The 23,812-nt window shown below is 37.4% G+C and overlaps 1 protein-coding gene across 2 annotated transcripts in view; it reads left to right on the top strand.

Moving 5' to 3' along the window:
* EVA1C (eva-1 homolog C) overlaps positions 1-23,812 on the top strand; it is a 246,102-nt gene that overhangs the window by 126,002 nt on the left and 96,288 nt on the right. For both annotated transcript variants that reach the window (XM_053705972.1, XM_053705971.1), the window contains exon 3: positions 10,511-10,634. In XM_053705972.1, coding sequence (XP_053561947.1) covers positions 10,511-10,634 — 124 coding nt within the window. The remainder of the gene's footprint in view (positions 1-10,510; positions 10,635-23,812) is intronic.

Genomic DNA, 23,812 nt, shown 5'->3' with positions numbered 1-23,812 from the left:
TCCCTTTAACCCCTTAAGGACAAGGCCATTTTTCAATTTCTTTCCCTTAAGGACCAGGGCTATTTTTACATTTCTGCGGTGTTTGTGTTTAGCTGTAATTTTCCTCTTACTCATTTACTGTACCCACACATATTATATACCGTTTTTCTCGCCATTAAACGGACTTTCTAAATATAACATTATTTTCATCATATCTTATAATTTACTAATTTTTTTTTTATAAAATATGAGGAAAAAATGGAAAAAAAAACACACTTTTTCTAACTTTGACCCCCAATATCTGTTACACATCTACAACCACCAAAAAACACCCATGCTAAATAGTTTCTACATTTTGTCCTGAGTTTAGAAATACCCAATGTTTACATGTTCTTTGCTTTTTTTGTAAGTTATAGGGAAATAAATACAAGTAGCACTTTGCTATTTCCAAACCACTTTTTTTTTCAAAATTAGCGCTAGTTACATTGGGACACTGATATCTTTCAGGAATCCCTAAATATCCCTTGACATCTATATATTTTTTTTTAGAAGACATCCCAAAATATTGATCAAGGCCCATTTTGGTATATTTCATGCCACCATTTCACCGCCAAATGCGATTAAATAAAAAAAATCGTTTACTTTTTCACACATTTTTTCACAAACTTTAGGTTTCTCACTGAAATTATTTACAAACAACTTGTGCAATTATGGCATAAATGGTTGTAAATGCTTCTCTGGGATCCTCTTTGTTCAGAAATAGCAGACATATATGGCTTTGGTGTTGCTTTTTGGCAATTAGAAGGCCGCTAAATGCCACTGAGCATCACACGTGTATTATGCCCAGCAGTGAAGGGGTTAATTAGGGAGCATGTAGGGAGCTTCTAGGGTTAATTTTAGCTTTAGTGTAGTGTAGTAGACAACCCCAAGTATTGATCTAGGCCCATCTTGGTATATTTCATGCCACTATTTCACCGCCAAATGCGATCAAATAAAAAAATATCTTAAATTTTTCACAATTTTAGGTTTCTCACTGAAATTATTTACAAACAACTTGTGCAATTATGGCATAAATGGTTGTAAATGCTTTTCTGGGATCCCCTTTGTTCAGAAATAGCAGACATATATGGCTTTGGCGTTGCTTTTTGGTAATTAGAAGGCCGCTAAATGCTGCTGCGCATCACACGTGTATTACGCCCAGCAGTGCAGGGGTTAATTAGATAGCTTGTAGGGAGCTTGCAGGGTTAATTTTAGCTTTAGTGTAGAGATCAGCCTCCCACCTGACACATCCCACCCCCTGATCCCTCCCAAACATCTCTCTTCCCTCCTCCACCCCACAATTGTCCCTGCCATCTTAAGTACTGGCAGACGTCTGCCAGTACTAAAATAAAAGGCTTTTTTATTATTATTATTATTTTTTTTTTAAATATCTGTCTAGCTGTGATGGACCCCCCCTAGCCCCCAACCTCTCTGATCCCCCCAAACAGCTCTATAACCCTTGCCCACTACCTATTTGCTGCCATCTTGGGTACTGGCAGCTGTCTGCCAGTACCCAATTTACCTCCCAAAAAAGTTTTATTTTTTTATTTTTATGTAATGTAGCTGCCCCATTCAATACCCTCCTCCCTCTCCCCCTCCCAGATCCTTTTGAGTGTTATTTCCCCCCCTCCCTCTCCCTCATTCATTGGTGGCAGTGGTTGTTGCGCAATCGCGTGCACACATGCACTCGCGCGCACTCCCTGCAGGCCCCCCGCATGCTCCTGGCACCCGGCGTGCACATTCCACATTCAGGAACCGGATGCCGGGTAGCGATGGGCCGCCCACCCACCTCCCTGCAGCTGCTCCCACCAACCAACAATCGGGCCCATCTCTACCAGTGCAGAGAGGGCCACAGAGTGGCTCTCTCTACATCGGTTTCGGAAAAAAGGTATTGCAGTGATGCCTCAATATCGAGGCATCACAGCAATACCTTGAAAGCGGCTGGAAGCGATCAGGATCGCTTCCAGCCGCTTTAAACCCTTATGTCGTACAGGGTACGTCGCTGGTCTTTAAAGACCAGGTTGTGTGCGACATACCCTGTACGACATGCGTTGTTAAAGGGTTAAAGGGATACTAAACCCAAATTTTTTCTTTCATGATTCAGATAGAGCATGCAATTTTAAGCAACTTTCTAATTTACTCAGATTCGTTCTCTTGCTTTCTTTATTTGAAAATAAGGAATCTAAGCTTAGGAGCTGGCCCATTTTTGGTTCAGCACCTGAGTAGCGCTTGCTGGTTGGTGGCTAAATGTAGCCGCCAATCAGCAAGCGCTACCCAGGGTGCTAAAAACAAAAATGGGCCGGCTTCTAAGCTTATTTTCATGCTTTTTCTAATAAAGATAGCAAGAGAACGAAGAAAAATAGATAAAGGAGTAAATTAGAAAGTTGCTTAAAATTGCATGTTCTAACTGAATTATGAAAGAAAAATGTGGGTTAAGTGTCCCTTTAATGTTTAAGTGAAAAAGATTTACATTCAAACATGTTAAAAAGTAGTCATCATCATCAATATGGAGTTATCTGTCATATTTTACTTGTGCTTTGGTCCCGTATCTTTTGCTTCTTTTTTTTTTTTTTTTTTTTTTAAATAAAATAATCTTTATAGAGGATAATAAACATACAGGATAAGAAAAATAAAAAACTGCAAGAGACAATGCAACTTCAAACATGGGGCCGAATTATCAAGCTCCGAATGGAGCTTGATGCCCTTTGTTTTACCAGCGCAGAAGTTATGAAGCAGCGGTCTAAAGACCGCTGCTCAATAACTTGTCCGTCTGCTCCGAGGCAGGGGACAGAAATCAACCCGATCGAATATGATCGGGTTAATTGACACCCCCTGCTAGCAGCCGATTGGCAGCGAATCTGCAGGGGGCGATATTGCACAAGCAGCTTTGGTGAACTGCTTGTGCAATGATAAATGCTGACAGCGTACGCTGTCGGCATTTATCGATGTGCAGCGGACATGATACGCTACATCGTATCATGTCCGCCCACACTTTGATAAATATGCCCCAAATGGAAACATTTACAAAAATAAGCTTTTGCTTCTTTTTCTAAAAAAATCCCATAAAAAAGCCCACAATACCGTTTCTTATAGTTTTTTGTGTATTTATTTAGATTGTGTTCTTACTACTCTGAGCAGTTTTACTAATTTCAAATGAAGTGAGAAGAAAGCTAAAAGTTACCCAAGCTGACATCATATTTTCACATGGGAATTCTGATTAATTGGAACGGGGGCCACTGCTGCATGTAATGTTCGCACTGCTCATCACGCTGGTGAATTATGTATGTATCATATGAGCGCTGTATTAGATGCATGCCTGTTCTCAGCCAATCCAAAGCATATAAGACCTTAAAGGGACATTCAACTCAACATTTAATCTTCTAATAAATTATAAAACAACATTGCCAGTGTTCTGCCCAAGATCTATTTATTGGGCACACCACCTGACTGACTTTACTGACCACCCAGCTAAAAGTTAAGCCGATTTAATCAAATTATTTTTTTCCAATGTTTGTTCCACAAATAATACATAAAAACAAATTATGTTAAATTTTGCTATTAATATGGACTTTGAAAAGCTTAGGGATATGAAACCCAAAACAATATGTGTGACACAAACAGAGCATAGCATTATTAAAATAGCTCCCAATTTACTTCTTTTATCAAATTTGCTTAGTTCCCATGATATTCTGTGTTGAAGAGATACCTAGGTAGGCATCTGGTGCACTACATGACAGGAAATAGTGCTGCCATCTAGTGCTCTTGCAAATGAATAAAATTCTTGCAAAACTGTTGCCATATAGCTCTACAGAAATGGGCCAGCTCCTAAACATATGTCACTGCTTTTTAACAAAAGAGGGCAAGAGAACGAAGAACATTTGATCATAGAAGTAAAATAGAAAGTTGTTTAAAATCTAATGTTCTATCTTAATCATGAAAGAAAAAAAATGGGTTTCATATCCTTTTAAGTAATGTTTATAAATAGCAGAAAATAGTCATGAAAAAAAGGCAGTTAACGCCTGAGGACGTACCCTGCACGTCCTCAGTGTGGAAAGCAGCTGGAAGCGATCCTGCTCGCTTCCAGCTGCTTTCCGGTTATTGCAGTGATGCCTCGATATCGAGGCATCCTGCAATAACCATTTTTAGCCATCCGATGCAGAGAGAGCCACTCTGTGGCCCTCTCTGCACCGGACATTAACGGCTAAGTTCGTTGGTGGGTGGGAGCCGGTATGGGAGCCGGGTGGCGGCCATCGTTGGCCTTTGTGATGCGGAGGGGGGCTGGATCGGGGGCGGGGACGACCGGGGGGCGCGCACGGACGCGTGCACGTGCACGGGGAGGCCGGGCGGGCGCGTGCACGGGGAGGGAGCGGGTGGGAACCACTATGATACAGAAATTTTTTAGTTAGAATTGGGGATCAAGGGGGGAATTATATTTATTTGGTGATCGGTTTGGCTGGTGGGATATTGGACTGTGGGGGGGGGGGAAGCTACACTACAGAAACAAATAAAAACAAGTAATAAAAAAACCTTTTTATTTGCAAACTGGGTACTGGCAGACAGCTGCCAGTACCCAAGATGGCCCCAATAAGGCAGAGGGGGAGGGTTAGGGAGCTATTTTGGGTTAGGGAGCTATTTTGGGGGGATCAGGGAGGTTGGGGGCTAAGGGGGGATCCTACATAGCAGCATATGTAAATATGCTAAAAAAATATATATATTTTTTAATACCTTTTATTTTAGTACTGGCAGACTTTCTGCCAGTACTTAAGATGACGGGGACAATTGTGGGGTGGGGGAGGGAAGAGAGCTGTTTGGGAGGGATCAGGGGGTGGGATGTGTCAGGTGGGAGTTTGATCTCTACACTAAAGCTAAAATTAACCCTGCAAGCTCCCTACAAACTACCTAATTAACCCCTTCACTGCTGGCCATAATACACATGTGATGCGCAGCAGCATTTAGCGGCCTTCTAATTACCAAAAAGCAACGCCAAAGCCATATATGTCTGCTATTTCTGAACAAAGGGGATCCCAGAGAAGCATTTACAACCATTTGTGCCATAATTGCACAAGGTGTTTGTAAATAATTTTAGTGAGAAACCTAAAGTTTGAAAAAGTGAACAATTTTTTTTTATTTGATTGCTTTTGGCAGTGAAATGGTGGCATGAAATATACCAAAATGGGCCTAGATCAATACTTGGGGTTGTCTACTACACTACACTAGAGCTAAAATTAACCCTAGAAGCTCCTTACATGCTCCCTAATTAACCCATTCACTGCTGGGCATAATACACGTCTGGTGCGCAGTGGCATTTAGCAGCCTTCTAATTACCAAAAAGCAAAGCCAAAGCCATATATGTCTGCTATTTATGAACAAAGGGGATCCCAGAGAAGCATTTACAACCATTTATGCCATAATTTCATGAGTTGTTTGTAAATAATTTCAGTGAGAAACCTAAAGTTTGTGAAAAAAATTGTGAAAAGTGAAAAAAATTTTTTATTTGATCGCATTCGGCGGTGAAATGGTGGCATGAAATATACCAAAATGGGCCTAGATCAATACTTTGGGATGTCTTGTAAAAAAAAATATACACATGTCAATGGATATTCAGAGATTCCTGAAAAATATTAGTGTCCCAATGTAACTAGCGCTAATTTTGAAAAAAAGTGGTTTGGAAATGGCAAAGTGCTACCTGTATTTATTGCCCTATAACTTGCAAAGAACATGTAAACATTGGGTATTTCTAAACTCAGGACAAAATTTAGAAACTATTTAGCATGGGTGTTTTTTGGTGGTTGTAGATGTGTAACAGATTTTGGGGTCAAAGTTAGAAAAAGTGTTTTTTTTTCCGTTTTTTTCATCATATTTTGTATTTTTTTATAGCAAATTATAAGATATGATGAAAATAATTGTAGATTTTGAAAGTCCATTTAATGGCGAGAAAAACGGAATATAATATGTGTGGGTACAGTAAATGAGTTAGAGGAAAATTACAGCTAAACACAAACACCGCAAAAATGTAAAAATAGCCTTGGTCCCAAACGGACAGAAAATGGAAAAGTGCTGTGGTCATTAAGGGGTTAAACTTTCATGGTTTTTATTTTTCCATTTACTTTTACCATCAAATTTACTTTGTTCCCTTGGTATCTCTTTGTTAAAAATCATATTTAGGTAGGCACAGAAGCAGCAGTGCTCTATTGAGACTAGCTGGTGATTGGTGGCTACATAGATGCCTTTTGTCATTGGCTCCTTATTTGTATTCTACTAGCTCCCAGTAATGTATTGCTGCTCTGAAATTGACCCCATAGCTTCAAACTTTCAATCTTGTTAACACACACAAGATTTTATCTCCATTTTTTAAAGGATGCCAATCAATGAAAGGAGTTAATCGGGTTGATTGACACCCTCGCTAGCAGCCGATTGGCCGCGAATCTGCAGGGGGCGGCATTGCACAAGTGTTTAGAAATTGGATAGAGCGGTGTTTATGATAATTGTTAAACAACATGAATGTAATTTGTATAGGGGCATGATGGGTATACTGTGCATGTTGTATCAATGATGAAAATCGTTAATATGTTAAAATGTTTTTTAATTCGTTAAGAAATCCTTGTTTTCCGTTTTGATTATATTTTCATCTAAAATCATGAAGAACAGTATTAAGAAGAACAGTATTCATTTCCATAAGAAGAAAGTGGCTGCAACTTATCTCATCATATAAACATGATTTTAACAGTTATCACACTGTAAATCGCGAAATCTGCTAAGCAATGTTTTTGAAGATAATCTAAAGTACAGACCGCAAGTTCAAAAACTCACTCTCATTGTATAGAATGGGTCTCTGTTTGCTGCATTTCTATAACTTTAAGAAGATAACGGTTTTAAACAAACAAGACTGAACGTCAAATGCTTAAAGTGAATGTCAACTTTCAAGAATGAGTGTCCGGTTTTTAAAATTACTATTAAAAACAGGGGCACTTGCATTCATGAAAGTTTACATTTCACCGGTTTTGTTAAGATACTTACCTTTTTTTCTTGAAGCTGGAGAAACGATTCCCCCTCCTGCCGCTCGTCTCTTTTTACGTCAGCAACGACCAATACGGCATCCTCCAATCATGGCCCCCCTAGGGGAATCATTGCCTGAGGCAACGCTATGATAGGAGGAAGCCGGATTAGTCATTGCTGACGTATGAAGTGACTGGCTTCAAGAAGAATAGGTAAGTATTTTAACAAAACTGGTGAAATGTAAACTTTCATGAATAAAAGTGCCCATGTTTTTAATAGTATTTTTAAAAACCGGGCACTCATTCTTGAAAGTTGACATTCACTTTAAATCCTCATCCCAACTATTATTACCAAGAGAAACAGTGTTCCTAAAGATGAAAATACTGTACTTTTAAATCCCCAAAATGCGAGTATGAAATAATGTTGCAATTAGGATTACCAAGTTCTCTCATTTTGTGCAGATCTCATTAGCTGTCTATTAAAGGGAATGTAAACTTTTATGAATTAAAAAAAAAAAAATACTATTTATTAAAATACTATTAAAAACAGGGGCACTCTCATTCATGAAAGTTTACATTGCAGCGTATGTTTACAAATATTTACCTTTCTCTTCAGGAAAGCTGGATCGGCGATCCCCCACCTGCAGCTCCTCTGTACCTACGTCAGCGATGACGAAACCGGCTTCCTCCAATCATGGCTTCCCCCAGAGTGTCCATCTGGTGAGGTCACGCCGGGATTGGAGGAAGCCGGTTTCGTCATTGCTGTATAAATACAGCATGAGAAGCGGGCAAGGGATCGCTGATCCGACTTTCCTGAAGAGAAAGATAAGTATTTGTAAAAATATGCTGCAATGTAAACTTTCATGAATGAAAGTGCCCCTGATTTTAATAGTATTTTTTTAAAACCGGGCACTAATTAATGAAAGTTTACATTCACTTTAAATATATATATAGACATATGTAAATGTCTGTCCTGCCCACTACTAAATATATCTTTAATTAATCTACACTGTATATTGATATATACATCTACAATGGAATCTGTAGCTGTTTCAGAGTGCATTGCACATGCACAAGATAATAGAATTATTCCAAATGTACTTGGTATACACCCAAATATGTTGTAAAATAAATGTTATCAACACCCATGTATTGAATTTGATGTGTCCATTTTGTTTCCAAAATAAAGTACAAAACCTCTGGTTGGAAGGATTATGATCACTAAAGCCATTGCTGTGCATGGATCGTATCGGCGATTTTCAGGCCGCTGCTCCATAACTTGTCCGCCTGCTCTGAGGCCGCAGACAGAAATCAACCCGATCGAATACAATCGGGTTGATTGACACCCTCGCTAGCAGCCGACTGGCCGTGAATCTGCAGGGGGCGGCATTGCACAAGCAGTTCACTAGAACTGCTGGTGCAATGATAAATGCAGACAGCGTATTCTGTCGGCATTTATCAATGTGCGGAGGACATGATGGGGCCTATCTATCAAGCTCCGAATGGAGCTTGATGCCCCGTGTTTCTGGCCAGTCTGCAGGCTCGCCAGAAACAGCAGTTATGAAGCAGCGGTCATAAAGGCTGCTGCTCCATAACCTGTCTGCCTGCTCTGAGCAGGTGGACAGACATCGCCGGAATTCAACCCGATCGAGTACGATCGGGTTGATTGACACCTCCCTGCTGGCGGCCAATTGGCCGCGAGTCTGCAGGGGGCTGCATTGCACCAGCAGCTCTTGTGAGCTGCTGGTGCAATGCTGAATACGGAGAGCGTATTGCTCTCCGTATTCAGCGAGGTCTGGCGGACCTGATCCATACTGTCGGATCAGGTCCGCCAGACCTTGTTAAATAGAGGCTGATATGCTACATTGTATCATGTCCGCTCGCACTATAATAAATATACCCCTGGGATTGTGATCACTCAGAACTTGAAAAAGAAAAATCTGGAGCTGAAAAAACAGAATAAACGGATCAGAAAGATTGGAATCTACCCCATGTATTAAAATAATTTGGTCATCTACCCTATAACACTAATGCCTTATCTGTGTGTTTTAAGAGCCATACATGTGTAACATCTGAAATATGGACCTTTGACCCCGATATGTAATACAGTTGGCTATTAATATATTTAATTATTTTCTTTTTGCACTTTTAGACAATTTTTTTCTTTCTTAAAATAAACTTTAAATATGCTAATTGTCCTACCACTTCTTTTTAGTAGAGAGTTGTATGTGCCTTTAACTTGATAGTATCTTGTATTAACAGGTACCTAACACATATTTAACACATATATAAAATAACTTAAGACCTCTGCTTCTTAACTGCTGTTTCCGGCGAGCCTGAAGGCTCTCGCGGGATCAGGGGCCATTCGGCCCTTGATAAATTGGCCCCTTAGTCTGAACTTCAAATGAGTAGTAGATTTTCTTCTGACATATTTCAGTTATGTCTATTTCCAGTCCCACTACATCTTGTGACAACCATCAGCCAATCACAAATACATACACGTACCATGTGACAGCCATCAGCCAATCACAAATGCATAAACGTATGTTCTGTGAATTCTTGCACATGCTCAGTAGGAGCTGGTGACTGAAAAAGTGTAAATATAAAAAGACTGTGCACATTTTATTAATGGAAGTAAACTGAGAGTTGTTTAAAATTGCTGCTCTATCTGAATCATGAAAGTTTAATTTTGAGTTGAGTGTCCCTTTAAATTATAATTATTGGATGTTTTCTAAATCTGAATACATCAAGTTAGTCAATGCATCTAATTTCTTTCAGTGGTTAAATAAAAGTAAAGTTATTTTTGTTAAAGGGACAGTTAACACAGTCAATAATAAAGAGTGTAAAGTACACAGTGTAATAAACATATTACATTATCAAAGTCCTTTCATTTAAAGTATTTTATATTTAAAACAATTTCTCCTCTTTTACAATGTGTTTAATTCCTTCAGGGTTAAGCATGTAGTTAGGGTTGCTCTCACAAAACACCCCTATTATTCTCCAGATAAAGAAACTGCCACCGATTGGACCATGCACACGTATGCCTACTTTTGATTGGCTCACAAGATGTTTTTTATCTTGAGTGGCGCAAGAATTTGCTCATTTGCAGATGTTAAACTAAAATTAAAGAAAGGAGCAGATTTAAATTGTGCCCCAAAGAGTTATTATAATTGTAATTTCTGTTACTCCTCCTGGGAAAAGTAAAAAGTGTGTTACGTGTACAAATGTTCATTTTATGGCATCTTAATTCATTAAATTGCTGCTTAAGTAGTTGCCAGATAAGAAATAGAGGCCTTTTTCCTTCCGCTAACATAATGAAATGCCAAACTCCAGATAAGATTAGTTGATTGCACATGGTTTAAAACCTATATGTCTAGAGGTTAATGCAATAATCTATTGTGTCTGTAAATAGTATCCTGAGTGATAACTGCCTAAGATATTGTTCTGTGGGTGTAATGTATACTCAGTGCTGTGCTATGTAACTCTCATTGTTTCAGAAAGTACTGGATGAATGCCAGAATATAAGATCCTGCCAACTTCCAGTGAATAGTCGTGTTTTTGGGCCGGACCCATGTCCGGGAATAACCAAATATCTGCAGGTGTCTTACAAGTGCAAACCAAGTAAGTATTGCAATTTTACTGAAGTAAAGAACCTTATTTTGTTGCTGTTGGTCCATTATTATTATTTATCTTGAAGAAAAATCTTGTTGATATATAACTACTGCAGTTCTGGAAATGTTTAAAGATCTTCTTTAGCATTGTAGAATTAAAATCCACAAAAGTTTTTTTTATGAAGTGTTGGCTAGTTGTATCAGTAGTAATTCCCTACAAAGCAGTGCTCGGAGTACAGCCAAAAAACCCAAATGTTCAGGACAATACCTTCTACAGTTATAAAATGCTTTAGTTCAAGATTTGAGCCTGTTTTTTATAAAAGGAAGGAGCGTAAAATCTTGTTAAGCAGCTTGTAGAGAGATCAGAACTTTAAAAGACTACTGAGCATCCTTTAACCTTTCAGTTAAATAGCTTTAACTTAACCTTTTTCATTACAAAAAAAAATATTTATGCTATATTTAAATAGTGTGATTTCCTATGCATTTCAAAACTAATTTGTATGTAATGTCCCTTTAGCATACATTAATTTATCATTCACTTTAAAAGTATTTTGTTCCTTATAAAACCAGCATTCTTGTATAGCACTCCTAAATGTCAGACAGTTTATTAGTCAGAAAATATATATATATAAGTTATATATGTTTTCACTTGCCTCCCAACATTTGTGGGTAGATATTAGGGTTTTGGGAGGTTGAGGAGGTCATCACCGTTTTGCTGGTGTGTTGTAAGGGCCAGGGTCATGGGTCGGTAGTGGGCAGGGTCCCTGGCAGGTAGTTTGTGTCCGTATCTGGGCAGTCTTTGGGCGGGTTTATAGGAAATTCTTTAAATAAGAACATAAGGCTGTGTCAGAGGGAGAAAGAGCTCAGAAGAAGGGACTGCTGGGTGGTCAGTTTTCATCTATTTAATTCCTGTAGTAACTCTTACTTACACCCAGGGGGTACATGTGTTTCAGCTTGTGAAACTTTCAGTTAGTTGTTGCAATGCAGCTCTCCCAACCAATATCCCTTATAAACTTATTGAGTAGTGTGCACAAAAATTCCGACCTGTGCATTTTTCGCTAGGAGTCTTGCGTTAGGGTTAAAAAGCAGCTTTGAGAGGTCCCAACGCTGCTTTTTAATGCCCGCTGGTATTACGAGTCTGACAGGTACAGGTGTACCGCTCACTTTTTTCCGCGACTTGAGCATACCACAAATCCCCTTACGTCAATTGCATATCCTATCTTTTTAATGGGATTTGCCTAACGCCGGTATTATGAGTCTTGGAAAAAGTGAGAGGTACACCCTCTCCTGTCAAGACTCCTACCTGCATTTAAAAGTCAGTAGTTAAGAGTTTTATGGGCTAACGCCGTAACATAAAACTCTTAACTAAAGTGCTAAAAAGTACACTAACACCCATAAACTACCTATTAACCCCTAAACCGAGCCCCCCACATCGCAAAAACTTAAATAAAGTTTTAAACCCCTAATCTGCCGACCGGACATCGCCACCACTTAAATAAATATATTAATCCCTAAAATGCCGCACTCCTGCCTCGCAAACACTAGTTAAATTTTATTAATCCCTAATCTGCCGCCCCCAACGTCGCCACAACTATATTAAAGGTATTAACCCCTAAACCTAAGTCTAACCCTAACACCCCCTAACTTAAATATAATTTAAATAAATAATAATTCCTATTTAAAACTAAATACTTACCTATAAAATAAACCCTACGCTAGCTACAATATAACTAATAGTTACATTGTAGCTATCTCAGGGTTTTTTTTATTTTACAGGCAACTTTGTATTTATTTTAACTAGGTACAATAGTTATTAAATAGTTATTAACTATTTAATAGCTACCTAGCTAAAATAAGTACAAATTTACTGGTAAAATAAACCCTAACCTAAGTTACAATTAAACCTAACACTACACTATAATTAAATTAAATACCTAAACTAACTACAATTAATTACAATTAAATTAAATAAACTATAAGTACGAAAAACAGCAAACACTAAATTACAGAAAATAAAAAAATAATTACAATTTTTTTAAACTAATTACACCTACTCTAATCCCCCTAATAAAATAAAAAATACCCCCAAAATAATAAAATTCCCTACCCTATACTAAATTACAAATAGCCCTTTAAAGGGCCTTTTGCGGGGCATTACCCCAAAGTAATCAGCTCTTTAACCTGTAAAAAAAAATACAATACCCCCCCAACATTAAAACCCACCACCCACCCACCCAACCCTACTCTAAAACCCACCCAATCCCCCCTTAATAAAACCTAACACTAACCCCTTGAAGATCACCCTACCTTGAGACGTCTTCACCCAGCCGGGCACAAGTGATCCTCCAGAGGGGCCGAAGTCTTCATCCGACCCAGGCAGAAGAGGACCTACAGATGGCCAGAAGTCTTCATCCAGACGGCATCTTCTATCTTCATCCATCCGGAGCGGGTCCATCTTCAATACAGCCGACGCGGAGCATCCTCTTCAAACGAAATCCGACTGAAGAATGAAGGTTCCTTTAAATGACGTCATCCAAGATGGCGTCCCTTGAATTCCGATTGGCTGATAGAATTCTATCAGCCAATCGGAATTAAGGTAGGAAAAATCCTATTGGCTGATGCAATCAGTCAATAGAATTGAGCTTGCATTCTATTGGCTGATTGGAACAGCCAATAGAATGCGAGCTCAATCCTATTGGCTGATTGGATCAGTCAATAGGATTGAACTTCAAATCTATTGGCTGAAGTGTTAGGTTTTATTAAGGGGGGATTGGGTGGGTTTTAGAGTAGGGTTGGGTGTGTGGGTGGTGGGTTTTAATGTTGGGGGGGGTATTGTATTTTTTTTTAAAGGTAAAAGAGCTGAATACTTTGGGGCAATGCTCCGCAAAAGGCCCTTTTAAGGGCTATTTGTAATTTAGTATAGGGTAGGGAATTTTATTATTTTGGGGGTATTTTTTATTTTATTAGGGGGATTAGAGTAGGTGTAATTAGTTTAAATAAATTGTAATTATTTTTTTATTTTCTTTAATTTAGTGTTTGTTGTTTTTCATACTTTAGTTTATTTAATTTAATTGTAATTAATTGCAGTTAGTTTAGGGAATTAATTTAATTAGAGTGTAGTGTTAGGTGTAATTGTAACTTAGGTTAGGGTTTATTTTACAGGTACATTTGTATTTATTTTAGCTAGGTAGTTATTAAATAGTTAATAACTATTTAATAACTATTGTACCTAGTTAAAATAAATACAAACTTGCCTGTAAAATAAAAATAAATCCTGAGATAGCTACAATGTAACTATTAGTTATATTGTAGCTAGCTTAGGGTTTATTTTATAGGTAAGTATTTAGTTTTAAATAGGATTAATTTATTTAATTGTAGGAATTTTATTTAGATTATTTTAAATTATATTTAAATTAGGGGGGGTGTTAGGGTTAGGGTTAGACTTAGGTTTAGGGGTTAATATATTTATTATAGTGTCGGCGATGTTGGGGGTGGCAGATTAGGGGTTAATAATCGTAGTTAGGTTGCGGCGACGTTGGGGGCGGCAGATTAGGGGTTAATAAATAGTATGTAAGTGTCGGTGATGTTGGGGGCAGCAGATTAGGGGTTCATTAGTATAATGTAGGTGGCGGCGGAGTCCTGAACGGCAGATTAGGGGTACAAAAGGATAATGTAGGGGTTAATAAGTGTAAGATTAGGGGTGTTTAGACTCGGGGTTCATGTTAGGGTGTTAGGTGTAGACATAAAATGTATTTCCCCATAGGAAATAATGGGGCTGCTTTAGGAGCTGAACGCTGCTTTTTTGCTGGGTTTTTTTCAGCCAGCTCAGCCCCACTGTTTCCTATGGGGAAATTGTGCACGAGCACGTTCAGCCAGCTTACCGCTGACTTAAGCAACGCTGGTATTGAGGTGAGATGTGGAGCTAAATTTTGCTCAACTCTCACTTTTTAGAGGCTTACGCCGGGTTGAAAAAAACCTGTAATACCAGCGTTGTCTTAAGTGAGCGGTGAGAAAAAAAGGCTCATTAGCACCGCACGGCTTTACCGACAAAACTCGTAATCTAGGTGTTTGACTTTAATCTTGTGTGTAGTCAAACCTGAAAATATTGGAAATGTAGTAAACAACCCGCGATTGGCATCATGTGGGAGGCTTTTTTTAAGGAGGTTTATAGAGTCTTTTTTGGTGGCCTTTTTGTTGTAGTTTTTATGTGGTCGCTTGTTTTTTAATTGCCTTTTTCAAGTAAGAGTTTACTGGGAAGTTGCAGTATTTATATGATGTGCATATCACTGTTAAGGTTAAAGGGGTTTGGAACCCAAAAAAATTCCTTTTGTGGTTCAGACAGAGCTTACCATTTTATAAAAAGTTTCCAATTAACTTATATTATCAAATTTTCTTCGTTCCCATGATATGCTGTGTTGAAGAGATACCTAGGTAGGAAACTGGAGCACTAAATGGCATAAAATAGTGCTGCCATCTAGGGCTTTTGCAAATGAATAACATTATTGCAAAACTGCTGCCATATAGTTCTCCAGAAATGAGCCGGCCTCTAAGCTTACGTCCCCGATTTTCAACACACGATACCAAGAGAATGAAAAATTGATAATAGAAAGTTGTTTAAGATTGCATGCACTATCTGAATCCTGCGTGAGACTGATCTGTGCCTGTTGCTGCAGAGCTGCATTACAAGATTAGGGCAGTCTGATCAGTGAGGTTGCAATAATAAAAATTATAAGGAAAACTCCAGCAGCTGTCTTCATGAACACCTCACAAGTGTAAAAACAAACTGGGTTTTTTTCTGCTCAGGAAAATCCATTTTTCAAAAAAGAAGGAAAAAATACATTAATCTCAGAATGCCTTTTTTAGATGCACAAAGGAAAAAAAATAATTGCATAAATAAAGGGACATTAAACACTTTGAGATGGTAATATAATTCCACTCTGAAATTGTGAGCTTTTCAGTTCCTGTTAGAAATGGAAGTGCAGAACACTGTTAAATCCAGCACAACCATTGGCTGCACACTCTAATGACCTATTTATAACTGTCCCTAACTGGCCACAGCAGAGTATGTAAGCTAAGTTACAACATGACAGCCCCCATTGTTTTATAGACACTAAAACTTTATTACAATATTTAAAGGGACAGTATACACCAATTTTCATATAAGTGCATGTAATAGACACTACTATAAAGAATAATATGCACAGATGCTGATCTAATATAAAACCGTTTAAAAACTTACTTAGAAGCTCCCAGTTTAGCTCTGTTAAAAAGGTAGTTGGAAAGCCCACTGCAAGTGGGAAATAGCAGACACTCCCCGCTCCCCCTTCCTCCGCATATGAAAAGACTCTTTACACAAACAGGAGCAAGCTGGAGTAGGTATACATCAGTATTCTCCTAAAACGTTGGGGCTTGGTTAGGAGTCTGAAAATCAGTGCAATGTTATTTAAAAATAAGCAAAACTATACTTTTTTTATTTTAAAAAACCTGTATAGGCTATATAAATGGATCATCTACAATGATAAAATAAAATACACGGTACAGTTACACTCATAATAACACCATCTAAATATATATATATATATGTGTGTGTGTACATATGTATTTATATGTGTATATATGTATTTACATACATATAACCACATTTAAATACATAAATACATATGTACACATATATAGACATATAAAAGTGCATCTGAGCCTTTTGCTGACAAGTAGATGAAAACATGAAAAAGCATATTTAATAACGTGTTATAGTGTGTATTAACTGTAAATATTTCACATTCCAATGTTCTGCATATAGCAGAATATGTTCTATGTATTTATAAATAGATATTCCTATATATATATCTGTTTATATCTACAATATACCTTTTTATATATATATATATATATATATATATATATATATATATATAGGTATAGATATATATTATACCAAAAAAATCAGCTATATATATATATATATATATATATAAATATGTATTCATGAATAAATAGAACACATTATGCTATGTGAAGAACATTTTAATGTGAAATATTCATATTTTTATGTTGGGTTAGTGCGCGAGTGGCATGTTAGGTTTTTTTCCCAATTCTTTTTTTCTATTGTCTTCTATGGGGGAATAGGTGCAAATTGTTAAGCTTTTTACGTGCATCAGGTTAGCTCACGAACGATAACGTTTTACTTTCAACTTGTAATATGAGAGCAGTTATCGAGCAAAAGCACTAAATAGGACTCCACTTGTAATCTGGCCTGTAGTGTTTAAAGTCCATTTAGCCTATATTGACTGCTTTATGAATATAATAATAAAATAAACTATTGTTATATAGTACTAAGAACATGTCAATCAGTTCCTATACTACTGTATTTTCTCTGTGTTCTGTGTCTTATACTGAATGTTAAATGCATTATTTGGGTTCACTATATTGTGTACTTTTTATCAGATTAAAAATAAATATATTTATTTAAATTGATTTGTAGAATATGTATTGTTGGTTATTCCATTTGTGAATATCAGGATAATTACAAGCAGTATCCAATGTTTGCAAATTACATCTTTTTTTCAAAACTGCTGAGGGCAAAATTTCAGTTCAAAGAATGTTTACAGATGAAGCAACGTGTTTGTAGTCACTCCAGCAACAAATACATTATCTCTTGTAGACTTCAGTATTCTGGAGCAAAGATAATAAGTAGTTATTAAAACCCATTTGCAGTAAGTGTTCCCTTTGGCGGCAGTAGAACAAAATAGCGAATGCGGAAGATCTAGATGGGGCTCTGAAAATGAACTGTCTTACCCTATTTAACGTAAAGTCACATGCCTTTTTTTTTTTTTTTTTTGAAGATTCTTGACTTAACAATAAATGTAGTCTTATGTGTAAGAAATCTTTTGAATGGCTAATGGCAAGCCAAAAAGGTTATATGTTTCTCCAGTGAAGGACCCCCTGTATGTCTGGAATGCATCTAAGGGATAACTCTTTGAAGTTATGGGAATAAATGGATAAAATGGTTGCCATTTTGTGGGAGGGTGTTGCCTTTTCTAAAGATTGTTACATCCAGTGCCAGTCTTGCTTATTCCTGAGATTTTCCATATGTTCTGTGTGATGTGTATTTGTGGCTGGTAGCATTAACGTAATTGGTTTAGGGTTGCTGGTTGTCATCCTTGTTTTAGGTAGGTTTAGTTGAGCCACCTTCAAAAGTCTGAACCTTACTGGTAGGTGAAAAGTGCTCTGGGTCCAGTACTTCTATAATGAGTGGCGTTTAATCCCCTACTAAATTTTGCAAAGGTGTCACTGTGTTTTACCATAGCTGCATTATTATGACAGCAAAAGCTTCTGACTTCAGTGGGAGAAGTTAAATGTTACTTTTCACATTGAACTGCTAGTGGAATGCTGATGAAAAGCTGTCCAAATGTATGTTTACCCATACTAGGTGTAAAGGGACAGAATGTCCATTACAACTAATATTACCACATGATAAACACTTTTAAAGTACTATTATTATTATCAGTTATTTGTAGAGTGTCAACAGATTCCGCAGCGCTATAAACATAGGCGGTATACAAGGTAACATTTATAGGGATCAAATGGATAGAGGCCCCTGCCGAGAGTCGCACTGTTGTAGTCAGCTCTTATGAAGGTGATCTGTAAACAGTTGGGCTCTTAGGCTTACATTCTAAGGGGGTTCTATGCGGATAGCAATGGAGGAGAGGAACTGGTATTAGGAAAGGTTAGTGTAGGTTGTATGCATCCCTGAACAGTAGAGTCTTTAGGGAGTGCTTGAAGCTTTCAAAACTAGGGGAGAGTCTTGTGGAGTGAGGCAGAGCGTTCCACAAGATGGGAGGAGGTAACAAAAGAGGAGGAGAGTAGGAGGTTGTGAACAGAGTGAAGGGGATGGGAGGGAGAGTATCTGGAGACAAGGTCTGACATATAATCGGGAGCAGTGCAGTTGATGGCCTTGTATGTCAGAGTCAGAATGTTGTGTTTAATCCTGGAGGCAAGAGGAAGCCAGTGAAGGGATTGGCAGAGAGATGCAGCAGATGAAGAGCAACATGTAAGAAAGATGAGCCTGGCAGAGGCTTTCATTATGGATTGTTAAGGAGCTAAGTGGCAGCTAGGGAGACCAGAGAGGATGGAGTTGCAGTAGTCGAGGCGGTAAAGGATGAAAGAGTGGATAAACATCTTGGTAGTGTCTTGTGTAAGAAAATGTCTAATTTTAGAGATGTTTTTAAGGTGGAAGTGGCAGGATTTGGTCAAGGACTGAATGTGAGGAGTAAAAGAAAGATCTTAGTCAATTGTGACCCCAGACATCGAGCATGCAGGGTAGGGGTGATGATGGAGTTGTCGACAGTTATAGAGAGATTGGGGGTGGAGATTTTGGAAGAAGGTGGGAAAATAAGGCGCTCAGTTTTGGAGAGATTTAGCTTAAGGTAGTGAGAGGACATCCAGTAAGAGAGAAAGACAGGGACACTGGTTAACAAGGAAGAAGATAGGTCTGGTGCAGAGAGGTAGATTTGCGCTACTTGCGCCCTTCACTGTGAGATGGTTTCGATGCTGTCTGTGACGGCATCACAATGAGGCTCCATTAGGAGCCTATGCAAGCGCGCTCTCGTGAGTGCAATGCTTCCTAGCAATGTGAATGCGACCTCACCTTCGCATTGCAATTTACCTGTAATACCAGCGAACATTATAGTGTGCTGGTATTACAAAGTAGAGCGCTAATATCACTTGCTAGCTTATATTTTACAAAAAAAAATCACATGCAACCTACTCCTCTGTATCGTCTCTATTTGCATCTAGTTCCTGTTGCATGCATGGGCCATCATCCGCCGCTGTTAAAAATATACATTTTTAAACATTAATAGGTATAATCTTATTATTGTTGATGTATGAAAAACATATGTTTTAAAAAGAACTTACACATAACTTCCGCCTCTGCAACATCTAGATTTCCATCTTGTTGCTGTAGCACGCCAGACCCATCATCTTCATCAACCTCCAGATCCTCCGTCACTTGTTGTTGTGGCACGTCTGATGCATCATCATTTATATCTCTTTATACAATGTAATAGAAAACATCACAATAATAAATTAAACATTAGCATATTTATTACATCTATAGAAATATCCATCTATCATTCTATTTATCAATCAATCTATCTATGTATATCTATCTGTCTGTTCGACTGCCTATCTGTCTATCAGTCTATTTGTCTATCAATTTATCTATATATTTAGATATCATTGATATATATATATATATATGTCAAATTTCTAACAAAAACCCCCCTGAAATCTATCTATTTCAATATGTCGAATTATATGATATATCTATCTATCTATCTATCTATCTATCTATCTATCTATATATATATATAGAAAGAACATAAGAAAGGCACTCTCCCTATATTTAGTGTAATAACTTTACTTGGATGAACGTTTTCGGGGTAACCCCCCGTCCTCAGACCTTACAAGACAAGTGATAAAGTGAACTATTTAAATGTTTACCTGGTGACGATCCTGCCAGAGTCTGTGGCGTCCTCCTAGCGCAACTGCCCATGCGCAAGAGTAAGTACAGAAGCCCTGGAGGTTCAAAAGAGTCACCAGGTCAAAAAGTGTGAACATGTGAAAAATAAAAACAACAATTATAACAGAAATTAAAAAACACAGAGCACAAAAGCACCGGAGTGGTAACTGATGGAAAAATTCTTTGTTGATGTGGAGTGGACTTAAAAGTATTCATAAATGTATTAGATAAACTTAGAATTTATATTGTATGTTAAAATGCAGTGTATAGCAGTATTGACAGAGTAGTTGCATACAAAGGAGGTGTCAAGATCTCACATGTCGCTCTTAATAAGGACAGCAGAAGCTCATACTGTGTATCTAAAGGGCTATAAACCAGCGCAACCAACAAACAACTTGTACCGCTGCTGCGGCGTCCGTTGCTAAGTAACCACGTACACTGCTGTTAGAATCACACTATTAGCAAACCCTCATAAGTAAATCCGGTTGTTCTAAAGCCACAAAACTCAGAACCCAACTAACTATTCCCAAATAACTATTATAACTATAGCGGGAACTATCTATTAAATAACCATAAGACCTTATATATAGGAACCATGCTAGAAAAATCTCACTGTTAACCACCTGTTGTCAAGCCATCCTAAACCGCATGTATACTGGAAAATACACTGATACTTTATGAAACCAATAGGTATATATTACTATATTGATCACATAGTAATCAAATCAGCATAGACCCCACAACACTGGCCATGCAACTTGACCCGCTGTCCATTCCATGCTCCAAAATCATCAGCATACAAATACTACAAAGTATAGTACATATTATCACAAACCACTGTATCAACAAATGTTGAATGATAAATGGTGTCCAGACATCAGGACCCAAAAGCAAAGAAGAAAGGAAGACATTTTTCTTAAACATTCCACACGTTTGAAAAAATTAAAAAAATTCAGAGAATTTATATGTTCAAAAAATTCATTTAAAAATCACTTTCAAAATAAATAAAGTTCACAAGTACCTCCCACTGTCGCATATTGTCTCACCATATGCTATGTTATGCCATCCGTCCCAAGTGTACAGACAGGTATTAATAATCACAACCACTTATACTCATATCACTACACCAAACAACAATCAAACAAAAACCAGCATACTTAATGATCATACTATAACCAATACTGGATAATCACATATGTTGGTATCCCCACTATGCCAGAGGTACAAAACATCATACCTAAATAATCAAGGGTACCAATCTCACAGTATGGTCTAATAAGTTGTCTAATTCATAAATCCATATGTTACCGTATAGTGGAGCACCTTTGCATAAATCTCAGCCAGATGTTACGTATTCAATCCTATATTTAGATGCCCTCAGTTTTAGAAAATTCCAAGAATACTCAAATTATCTCAGATATATCATATTTACAGAAAACACTGCATGTCAAAATGAACATTCAGCCCCTTGGGAACCAGAGTATCAAGTGTGAAAAGTCGATGGATTTTCACACTTGATACTCTGGTTCCCAAGGGGCTGAATGTTCATTTTGACATGCAGTGTTTTCTGTAAATATGATATATCTGAGATAATATCCTTTTCCTATGTTTAGGGAAATATTTTTCTATTGTGTAGGTTATTATTATTAGCTCTCCTATTGAATTTTTTTTTTGCAGCGATTCATTTTCCTAAAGTTATCAATATGAAAACTCACAACTGCAGCACTCATTTGACTTCATTAAACTCACTATACAAAAATTGCGCAGTTCTGAAATATATATATTTGCGTGCGCATTAATATGACCTATGGAAGTGCATACTTGACATATATCAATGCACAAAGTATTAATATAAACATCCGCATGTATAAGACACGTATATTATATGAATTACAAAACCATCATATACTTTGAATTGCACATAAATGCTTTATATAATCGAATCATTATTCCATTTTCATTGAAAATGAAAAAATACAAGACAAATTATATAGGTTTATGCACATAAAATACTTATAAATAAATATAAACAAAAATATTTAAGTTCACCACGTTTGAAAGATGTATACAATTCCGAATGCTTTAGTATGTGGTAGTCATGGCATGAACCTGGAAACCCAGACCTCACTACCCAAATCTAAAGCTTCGCATCGCACACCGCATTGAACATTGAAGGAGTGAAAACTCTTTCTGTTTCTGTACTGTTCCTCATGTGATGAAGGTAGTACCAATGCAATGTGAGTGCGGTCTATAGCACCTAGCACATTTGGAATCCCAGCAACATTATAAAATCATTTTTTATCCTGTGCCATTGTTCTACAGTCTGAGGGACACATAATAATACAACACCCATGTGCCTAGAAATTGATGGCTGATGCATTCCTTCCACCACACTTAGGGTTGCCAGGTGTCCGTTATTAGACCGGACTGTCCGATATTTCAGGCTACTGCCTGGTAATTTTATTTGAAAAATACCGGACATAGCCTTAGGTAGTTTGCTTTAGAATTTTTTGTCCTATGATGCTTTCGACCACGACCCTTGAGTCCAAGCCACATCTGGGCCAGTCCAGTCCCTATCTACCCAGCACCACTGATTACCCAAGCCCAGCCCTGCTGGCAGTGGCAGCCGCCTGCAGCCCATGTCCACAGCTGATCAGATCTGATCCTGATGTGTGTGGACAGTGACTGTCAGTGCGGAGTTGTAGTCGGACCCCTCTGACGTGCTGCCATCTGCGACTGCCTGTGAGTGTGTGTAAGACTGTCGGATGTCACGTAATCACGCACATGACGTCACGACAGCAAGAAGACCCACTCTGTCAGTCAGTCTATGCGTAGTGCGGCCAGAGTGAGTGTCGTGACCGCTGTGCTGAGCCAGAAATTAGAATAGTGCCAAGCCAAGGGAATAGACTGTGAGATTGAATAGTGCCACTTTTTGCTTGCTGCCAGCCAAGCAATAACAATAATCCACTGAATTTTGACGTTGAAGCAGGGACTGAGACTCAGTTAACCCTAATAAAACAATGAGGTATGTCTCAGTCACTCTCAGTTTTTTAAATAATTGTTATTTATATCACCATTCCATCACCACACAATTATATATATATATTTATTATATATATATATATATATATATATATATATATATACACACACACACACACGCAAGTACATATACAATTTATCTAAGTATATTTAATATTATATGTATAATATAATATTGTGTATAAATATATATATATATATACGTTCATAATATTATATTATACATATATTATTAAATACCTATATATATTTTATATATACACATATGTGTGTGTGTATATATATATATATATACAAACACTCTGCTAATCCGCATCTCCAGACCATATATAAAAAGAAAAAAAATTATATGGCAATTATTAAAAATTGAAAAACACAGCTTTATTGGGTAGAAAAAATATTAAAATCAGTTGCATGTAAAAACATGAAAGAAAAAAGTAAAAAATCAGCTACAGTCCTGTACAGCAGCAGCCAAACATGTTTCGGGCCTGGTGTCAGCCCTTGTTCACTGGCAACAATTTATTTATATATTTATTATATACATATATATATGTGTGTTTGTATATATATATATTTATATATTTATTATATATATATATATATATATATATATATATATATAT

The sequence above is a fragment of the Bombina bombina genome, chromosome 3 (genome assembly GCF_027579735.1).
Source record: "Bombina bombina isolate aBomBom1 chromosome 3, aBomBom1.pri, whole genome shotgun sequence".
Taxonomy (NCBI): Eukaryota; Metazoa; Chordata; class Amphibia; order Anura; family Bombinatoridae; genus Bombina; species Bombina bombina.
Note: the sequence above shows the minus strand (reverse complement) of the source record. Positions and strands in the feature narration are given on the sequence as shown.